The sequence below is a fragment of the Anticarsia gemmatalis genome, chromosome 21 (assembly GCF_050436995.1).
Source record: "Anticarsia gemmatalis isolate Benzon Research Colony breed Stoneville strain chromosome 21, ilAntGemm2 primary, whole genome shotgun sequence".
Classification (NCBI taxonomy): Eukaryota; Metazoa; Arthropoda; class Insecta; order Lepidoptera; family Erebidae; genus Anticarsia; species Anticarsia gemmatalis.
The window spans coordinates 3,727,662-3,738,177 of NC_134765.1; the positions used below are offsets into that span (position 1 = coordinate 3,727,662).

Here is a 10,516-nt window from a genome sequence, read left to right on the forward strand (position 1 = left end):
GAAGTAAGAGTACATATTTATGATGCATCTCTGAATTCAAATCTGATGCAACTTTGACCTTCGTAATGCACTTTTGAAATTACCAAATACTTATAAATAAATCGATAAATACAGACACTTTCAAAACGCGTTGGTACCTTTTAGTTTTGTTAAAAAAGTATTATTCAGGCACTTAATTTTCATTAATTTATATTAGCTTTAGGTACTTATTATATTACTTGTATAAGCCAGTTCAAGAAGAATGTCACAAAAATATTCAAAATAAAAAAAAATACCGTCCGCCTCGTAAAGAACGTTCTAATGAAATCACACCCTAAATCCTTGAGGTGTTTAATAACGAATTTAAAGATCATAAGACAAGCAGCCAACATTCGTGTAACAGGCTTTGCATGCAACGCTACCGTATGCAGTTGCGAAAATAAATTGTGCAGAAAAATTGTGCAAATAATCGTGCAAAAATCTGTGTAAAATTTTCAGTACAGATAAAAAAAATTGTGCAAAATGTCGAACTTAGGTCATTATGTGTTTGTAGTGTTAACTGTTTTTATTTACGGCAGTTTCCAGTTGGTGCCTTTGCGTGAGTTTTTGTTTTAATTTTTTTTTATAGTGGTGTTCCGATTTTGAATTTAACTGACATTTTGCTTTCATTTTGGGAATGTACCCTCAATGTCAAATTTAGAATTGATTGCAATTTATTTATGTTCCTTTTGTCTTAGTGGAAAGGAAATCTTGTAGGCGTATTTATAAACTGCACGGCATACTTTCAACTGCACGGCATGATAGGGGTTCGAATCCCGTCAGAGACAATACAGAAAAGGGATTCGGGGTGTTTCAATGTGTGTCTGTTTACTAATAATATTAAATTTAAATATATGATAAATGGAAATACGAATGAGAAGAGAAACATCATTCTTATTTTGCCTTTGACGCTTGAAATTTATCAAATACATTTGCAATTATAGTGTAGTAATATTCGTTTTTGGTTCAGAGTTGTATTTCCATAACTCGCTTTGATGTTAGTAAGAGCAGGGATTCTTGTCATCTATGAGTTATTGTCAGTAGATTTATGTTTGTATGTACTCTATTTTGAAATATGGTAATGGATATGCTATAGTCTAACAACTTAGTAGAAAGCCTTGCATGCAAGGTTTGGGGCTGGCGGAGGTACATAAAATTCATAATTTAGAATATCAGTGATCCGCAGGCTTATTCAGCTTGTCTTTCTGATACAACTACAATATTTTTAAAACCCATAATAACAAACTCTGCATCATACAATTTACTGCTCTCTACAATATTGTTCGCCTATAGGAATGCTTTGCGGCTGAGATTACGAGTACCTTCAAACTTGGCCATAGTTCATTCGGCATCCTTGTCGCAGTGGTTTCGTTGATTGCAATTTTCTAAGCTGCAGCTAAACTGTCAGTTTTCGACTTATACTAAATATCTTATTTATAATAATAATAATAAAGCTTTATTTTCGGACCAGGTCCATAAGGTTTTTACATCCATAAAATATACAATTATTATACATATATTAATATTATAACAAATAACTAAGTGGAACATTATTATTAATCTAATTATACATATATAGCTATCTATTTATGTAGCCTGCTCTAAAATTAGTAATTTTAAGGTCGGGGTGTATTTTAATTCTCAATAAAAATCGTATTTAAGTTCTCCCAATTCGAATTGAGGCGTAAATGTGGGAATTCCTTCAAACGATGACAATCAGTCGCTATATATAAACTCATAAAGTCTCTATTGGTTGAAGCTTAGATCTATTTTCTGTTTAAAATCTTCTACTCGACTTTTCACGTCTTCAGCCTTACTTCTCACTCACTTATTCTAGCTCTAACATCTCACATATGTTTGCGTAATCAAAGTTAATTGTAACTAACACAAGTTTTACATAGTAAACTGAGTCACTATGCATCATAATTGTTACTCTAACTGATCATTAACCGCAGTTCTCAGTGTAACCTTCCGTAACCTTAATTAATCCGAACCTGACCTTTAATTAGAAAAACCATGTAACTGAGGAAAACCAGACGCTGAAAAAATTGCACCATCATCTGTTGTTCGTGTTTACATGACAAATGTAATAATGTTGGTTATTTCTAGAAACACCAAAATCTTTCAATTTATCTTCTTGGTTAGTCAGGAATGTCTATATTTATCTATCTGTCTGGGGTCTGTCCGATATAGAATAGAGATATTTAGGCATGCTATTCCGACCTACCCGAGTCACTGCATCCTTTTTCAACTCCTTCCCCACAGCTGCAGAGTTCCTCAGTTCAGCCTTGATCCATAAATCAAATTCGTCTACCATTAATCTGCATCTCCACCACTGCCCAAATTTTACTAACTACGATTATGTGTGACGGTTGGCAGACCAACAATATTGTTCTAATTTCTAAGTAGCATTTTTAATATTTAACAAACAATTTTTTTTTCTATGGGCAAGAAATTGTAGCGCTCTCATTGTTCACTGAAACAGTCCCGAGGGTCGCTCAAACTTACTTTTTTCTTTCTTTCAACAGCTGATTACATCCACCCCTGTTCCGAAGGCAGCGACGAATGCTTCACAAATGCCGTAAAGGACGCAATTCCCGGGATAGTGAAGGGCATCCCGGAGGCTGGGATCCCACCGCTGGACCCTCTGTTCTTGGACAAGAACATCAGCATGACCTTGCCGGGGAACTTGAAGATGACCTTCCACAATGCTAGGCTGCAGGGATTGAGCACTTGCGTCCCGGATAAAGTGTCGTAAGTATTCGTATTTTCTATTCGATTTAGATAAATTGTACTAATTTTATTGTTGGGTGAGCATTGGTGCAACCTTGCTACGAGTACCTCACTTATGATGTGCGGTTGACTACAGATACAACTACTTAGGTGTCTTCAAAGAATATTTGGACACCTAAAGAAGAAGATTAATCTGACTAATTTACTTGTCTTCATAATACCGTACTAGGATTATTTCCACAAGTTTATTTAAATTTGTAGGCCTACGGCAACTCCATAAATACTTTTTGTTCCCATATCAAAATCTATCCATATCAGCACCGGTTTATGTCAAAGTTAAAGATACTGAGCTGCAGCTTTTCTCATCAACAATGCGAAAAATCAGATCCAAAAACAACAGTGACAACTAACACTCTTGGCCAATATTTTTTTCTAGCTGACCCGCGCAACTTCGTTGTGAGTCAGTCTTCCCCGTTTTTGTAACACTTTTCGTTGCTCCTCCGCTTCTAATGGTCTAAGCGTGATGTTATATAGCCTATAGCCTTCCTCGACAAATAGGCTATCCACCAGTAGCTCCTGAGATTAGTGCGTTCAAACAAACAAACTCTTGAGCTTTATAATATTAGTATGGATAGTATAGATAAAACCTACGCATTATCTTTATCTAATAAAGGCAAGTCTGGTCAGTAACAATCATCAAGGAAGGAAATACTACATAACTTCATTCATTTATGGCAATTATAACTAAAACAGTACAAGACGTAACACATCAATGAAACATAATATATTCTACCACTTTTACGGTCACGGCCGGAAGGCATATTTTAATTTTTATTACTCTTATGTAAGTAACCTTGAAAATAGGCCGTGCGTGAAATTCTTAGCAAAATTCTACGCGAAATTTTATGACCCTCAAAATTAAATAAAATAAGTTTTGTTAAGTTTTTCTTGATATTGTTTTTTTGATTCTAGAATCCTATTTTGCATTTTGTTTTTGCTTTGTGGAATAATACTAGTTTTTCGTCTAGACTACTTTTGGGTTGAAGGTCAACTAATCTCGTTATGAATGTAATAAAATAATAATCACGTATGTATTTAGTCATTTTATACCAGTGCCTCGATTCTCTACTACTACCGACAACCGAACTGTCATCGAGAATTTTTGTATGAAAATCTGATCAGCGCCTCTGTCGAGTGTCGTAGGAAACATTTTGGCAGTACATTCTAAATGTCAAAATTTCGATAGCTAGCCGGTTGTCGGTAGTCGATAGTGGTAGAGAATCGAGGTACAGGAAGCTTATCCTAAAACCGATAGAATGATACATAATGCTATTGAATTGCCCACTTTATCTTCATGCCAAATATACCATTAAATTATAATACTAACTTATATATTTTTACATAGATATGTTTTGATCCTGTTAACAACTTAGAATTCAAAAAATATGAACAGAAACTTACGACAACTCAAGGGCATTTTTATATACAAAAACCACAAAATATATTATTTGATTTATACATTAAATCCTTCAACGCGCAAATGTTTCGAAAACTTAGTAACGTAGGTAAAGTATAAAGTTTCTTCACCTCTTGTGAAATGTGAACGAAGGCCGGCAAGAACGGCTCGACCTGTCAAGTAAAAACATATAAACTAACGTATTGGCAAATTGTTGTATAATATAACATGATAGATTTCTGACGACCCGGCAGCCATTATTATATTTCTACAGCGGAACAATAATACAGTCTGGGCAATTTATGACGCATATACTAGTAATATTAAAATGTGTTTCTATCAATATTTCAAGATTATGACTATTGTACTAGACTAGAACGTTTTATAGCATATAATATTTATTAACTTTATTAATATTAGTAATAGCCAGACACATGCTAGAAGCAGACCTAGATCACACGTTTACATTCGATCAAATCTTGAAAATAGGCTCAATATCTTGGGCCCTGTCTAAAAGGAACCCCAAAATTGATATACCTATTTTCTATTTTCCTAAAATAGGAAATATATAAACATTGACCCAAGGTCTTAAGATTTTGTTATACCAATACCTTTTATAAGTTTTTTATTTCATAACTATATAGGTAGTTAATATATAATAGGATATTATAGCATTTTACCTTGAAATGCCAGGCTGACTGGAATAGATGACGCTAATTCCCGTATCCTATCATATATTAATCATGAAACGCGAAAGTTTGCAAGTTATGATACATAGGTAGTTTACGCCATTGCTAGCGACAAAGTGTATATGTTAAGACCCAGGATTCAGCTAAGTTCAAACAGCTGTGCCTTTTAATTCCAACGATTGCATCATTACCGTCACGCTTTTACCGTAATGAGGTGATCAAAATTCCGTGTACACTAAATACACTGACTTGCCCGCTAGCTCTGTCCATTTGTAAATGGGTTCACGATCAGAAGAAATGTCGTAGTTTGATAAACTAATATGGCTATGTGGCTGTTACTGGTTCTAGTTTTAAACTGTTCTTGTTAGTAGCTGTTTTACCATGGTCCATTATCTTTCCTTTATATATCTTCTTCAAAGTAATCATATATTATATATTTCCATGGTGTTTTAATCCAGGGTTCACTTAGCTGATGTCCGACATGGACATAGATCGATAAAAGCGTTATTTTATTGTGATTGATTTTTTTTTACAAAAAGTAATATGCCGTGTCACTAGCACTAGAGATTTTGCTGCTGCTACTAGCAGGCCTGATGTGCAATGCTTACTGACTACATGCTCGTGTGTTCCCCAGGTCCCGTCGTGAGAAACGCACGTTCGTGTTCGACATGCACTGCAACTTCACCATCCGCGGCGTGTACAGCCTCCACGGAAGACTGCTGCTCTTCAACCTTGACACTGAAGGACTTGCCAAGATCAAGATCTGTAAGTATACCTACTATGTTACCAAGATTACTTATAATCATCCTTAAAGACTTGTATCATGACCGTAACCCATGACATGTATATTCTTACATTCACTAGAAAATGAAGCAAGAAGCACGGGCATTTGGTGGCTTTCTACTGACCATCCATAATGGAAAGTTCCAACATGGCAGACTTCAAATTAATAAATTCAAACATAAGTTTCCTTTAGCATGCAGGGTTTCATATTCTATTCATCATTTTATTTACATTAATTGCTATTCCAAGGGCATTTCCTATTTATTATCGACTTTCAGAAGTAATTATGGCGTAAGAAGAAAAAAAAAGACTATTCCTGACTAAAAGTTCAACATAATAATACTATTGCCTTGTTTCAGACAACCAGAGGATCCGCCTCGATGTGGTAGAACGTGTGGTTCTAAACGAAAAAGGCGAAGGTCACTACAAGATCAACTCATACAAGTACAAGGCTGACTACGGAACTGATCTCAAGCTCAACCTCACCAACTTGATCAGAGGAAACCCACAGATCAGTAAGTTTATACCAAACGTTTCTGGATTGGTTCTTTTTACGACTCCCTAATGTGATATAGACCATTATGATATACTTAGATTTTTGATCCAAATAAACTGCTGAACCAGTACCCAACTAAGATAATAATATATCCAGCGTGAAACAAAAGTAAAAATAACGTTATTTATAATTGCGCGTCTGCATCTACTTCTGCGTCTTCAAAGCAAAATAACTTCTTATTAAAATCCTCTGATACCACTTTATACTATTGTCTGTCTGTACACAAGTGTTAATCCCTAGTGGTTTTTACGCAACCTAGTCAACAATGACACAACACATTACGTGTCAATGACGAACATGTACATACGACTACACATAAAACTGAAGGAAAAAACGCACTTGACCTTCGACCATAGATTAATGTTAAGGTCAGATACTGAGGTCAATGTAGGGTCAAAAAATTTTTGGAAATTCTTTTTTGGCCTTGATTTATGAAGTTTATTTCCAAGTTAGTTCTTTTAACGACTGTGCAACGCCCTTTGCGTGATGCGGCTATTTTATTGGGTACTTGTAAAAATATGCATAATTCAGTGTTCAATAACCGTTGCGGCGGTATTTGTATTGGTTTGGTTATTTTGGCCTCTGCGTAAATTAAATAATGCAAATATTAAATAGCTGTCGTCACTTCTCTGTACATGAAAAAGTTTTATATAGTTTAGAATAGTCTGGCAAACAATACACGGAACCAGAAACGTTCCCTATTGTGTCGTATTGTTCTCAATCGATTTTTCAAAAGAGTAAGTAAAACATAGAAAAAGAATTCAAAAGTTTTCTTTATTCCCTTGAACTTCAGTAGGTACCTACAACAAAATGACAAAATCATATTTTTATACGCTATCGAATATTTTTATAGACTAACAACTTAATAGAGAGCCTTATCCGTATAGATTGTGGCGTGGTATCAAAAATCTGAATTTAGAACATCAGTGGCCCACAGGCTTACGCAGCTGGCAGTGGCCTGTTTTAAACAGCTACTTTTTTGGAAAAAACTTAATTTAGAAACATTCTCGGGCTATAATACAAGATTTCATCTACTAGAAATAGAAATTAAAGTATTAAAGTTTACTAAACCCTCGCATACAAAACAACCTAAAATTATACTCGCACGCGAACTTTATTAAGGCTACAATTAGCTAACACATCACGCAAAAAGTACTAGTAGAAAATTGTACGGCAATTACTGAAATATTAAACAAAACCTTGAGGGCTAAGGTTCACTCGGAATTGAACCTTGACCCAATGGGACATCTATAGACTAAATATTGACCGAGCTCAAAGTCAATGTTAAATAATGCTTGAAACAAGGCTAGTGGAGAACAAGTTTTTGGGCTCGTCTTTTGCAGAATTTTATTCTTGTACTATATATACCGATATTACAAATAGGTAAACTAAGGAAATTATTTTAGTTTGACATTATTTAAACTGTTTATTATTGTTGCTACTAGTCCGTATTCTGAAACTGCTGACCGATACTGAAAGATTTTTCACCATAATAAACTGTATTAATTTAAAAAAATAACATAAATATGAAAGTAAGGCATCTAATAATAAGTACTATTTATAGTAACTAGTATAATTACAAATATTATACTAGTTACTATAAATAGTAGTATAGTAGTAGTATATAGTAACGCTAATATTCTGTGTCCTTGGTATCAAATTAGATGTAATTTATGTAAACCTGGTTGCATTTATGCTGCATCGCGAAAGTTGAAATACATATTTCATATTATTTGACCTTGTCTCGTCAAATACAAACTACTAATGATACTTCAAATAATAATTTTAAACAGTCCATCTTGTTTCGATTGCAGAAATAATAATGGTATTTTAGTATAATGTCACAGGTTAATCCAACGATTATTAAATTAAAACACGTTCTTTTAGGAAACGGATCCAAACAGTTTTTAAATCAAGTTGATGATTTAACATCATGAGTTACTTATATAAAAGGATTATGTCTATAGTAACAACACAGAAATTGCAATCTGTCCGTCAGTCAGATAAATAAAAATACACATTGTATATTGTTAACAATTTATTTTTCCTTACAAAGATGGCTTAGTAAAGAAGCTATAAAGTTAGGGAATGAGGGATAGTAAAGTATCGTATTTTTTTATTTTCTAACTAACAAAGCACATCTATATTCTTCAAAATAGTTTTCTACAACTTCGTCAATCTAACAATCTTTATAATTTCAAATGACATCTATTTCCTAAAAAAATTGTTCTAGAACATTCCACCAATCTAATAATCTTCAACTTTTCTTTCCTCCCAGGTGCTCAAGTTCTTCAAGTCCTGAACGCGGACTCCCAGATCCTAGCCAACGACTTCGGCGGCCCGATCCTGGACTACGCCATTGATTACATGATGAACGTCACACAAAAGTTCTTCGATACTTACACCTACGACCAGATCTCACACATACCACTCACCGATGAGTTCTTTGAAAAAGAATAGGTTAATTGTCTAAGATCGGGCTTCACAGAATAATTGGGTAGTTGACTGGGTTAACGAAAAATGATTTAACTGTACTCTTAAAAGGTTCAAACAAAATGCTCACGCTGTACAATTTTTTTCGTAAAAACGTATTTATTAAATTGTAATTATTGAATTGCAGACTGTAACATTTTATTAGGCACTTTCTATACTAAAACGTGTGTTTTTGACATTTCATAAAGAGTAGCTGATTTGACTGGTAGTCAACTACCGTAAAATCATTGATATTTATTTCTATTGAATAAAAAATATCTTTGTACTTGAAGCCTGAAGAAGTATGTGTAAGTTAATTATCATATAAAGTATTTAAAAGGTGGTGATAATTAGAGTACTTTAATTTTAAAATAGGTTTAATAAGCTTTCGTATAAAATGCATAAGATTGTATAGTATTGTGATAAATCAGTATAATAATTAGTGATATAAGACTATGTTTTTGTACATACAAGTTATGCTCACTATGACTGAGGAGGAAATAAATTTAAAAAGGACATTTTGTTTTATTTCTTACACACCATGTGATGTAAATGATGACTGTATATTCCCAACCTCTTTTAAATTACTTTTAACTAGTAACAAGGAATTACGTAGATATGCTTTTATTTTGCCCGAGATTATTTTATCTGAATAATATTTTTTATGGCGGCCTCTGTGGCACGGTCTGCCATGCAGAGGTTTTCCCAGGTCGGACAAAGTTCTATTGGTATTTTCTTATTTAGATCAGGATATTTCAGTACTAACCCGAAGTTTGGTAACGTGTCCGGTAAATGTGCCCGCCTCGCTTTTTACATGGGACTAACATTGTTATTTCTTTCCCTTGCCCTTAGAGTACCATAGGCGAGAAGTTATACGTATGTAAAAATGTACGGGTTTATTTTTTAGTTAAAACTTGGTAGAGGGATAATAAATGGTAAACAGTTGGCTAACCACATAGCTGTGTGTGCCGCTCCTTTCCCTATCGGTGTGAATATCTGCGCTGTTACTAGGGCGTGCAAATCATAACCAATAGTTGCGCAGGCACCGCCGGTGTACCGAACTCGTACTGTTACATCACGCGTAGGGTTGACTACTTTACTATCATATGCTTTCACCAAAGTAAATTCTATTAAAATTCATATTACATTTAGAATAAGGTTTTAGCTAACTCCTTAATAGGCAGCTGTTTACGGAATTTTCAATGTCTTGGAGATTTCTAGCTTCATAGTTAAGAAAGCTAACAATGTACCGAAACTACTTTTATAAATGTAAATGCGTTTTTGTCAAACGTGCAAACGACTAAACCGATTTGTATACATTTGGTAACAAGTTAGATTATATCCCTAGACTACTATTTTTTAGTAAAAATCATCTTACAGGTGGAAAAAACAGACCCAACAGCCTTTAATGTCATCTTTACTATTTTGTTTGCACATAGCTATTACTTTGACAGCCCTTAATAATGTACACATCGTATGCAAATTCTATTTGAACATCGTGTGAATGAGTCACTCATTAGAATTAGAAATTGATTTGTGCAATAACTTAATTATACAGTTGATCCTTCATGAGACTAGTCAATGGTATGGACCCGGAAATTCACAACCTGTGAATAAGAGACATTTGACTTAGATATAGTAGAGAGTCTTTACATGCATATCTACATATACTTATAATAAATCTGTAGAGAGGTCAATTCTGTACATTGAATATATTTAATAAAAAACCAATTGGGGATGTTTAGTAACGGATACTGATAACGAATCTGCATTTTTTTTTTCTGTCTGTCTGTCTGTCGTCCGTCTGTA

At 34.1% G+C, this 10,516-nt stretch overlaps 1 protein-coding gene across 1 annotated transcript; it reads left to right on the forward strand.

The window, feature by feature from the left end:
• The first annotated feature begins 350 nt into the window (after nt 1-350).
• Nucleotides 351-9,223, forward strand: LOC142982293 (uncharacterized). Its single transcript, XM_076128718.1, has 5 exons — nt 351-577; nt 2,547-2,772; nt 5,531-5,661; nt 6,039-6,194; nt 8,514-9,223. The coding sequence occupies exons 1-5, from the start codon at nt 502-504 to the stop codon at nt 8,693-8,695; spliced, it is 771 nt and encodes a 256-aa protein (XP_075984833.1). The 5' UTR covers nt 351-501; the 3' UTR covers nt 8,696-9,223.
• The last annotated feature ends 1,293 nt before the right edge of the window (nt 9,224-10,516 follow it).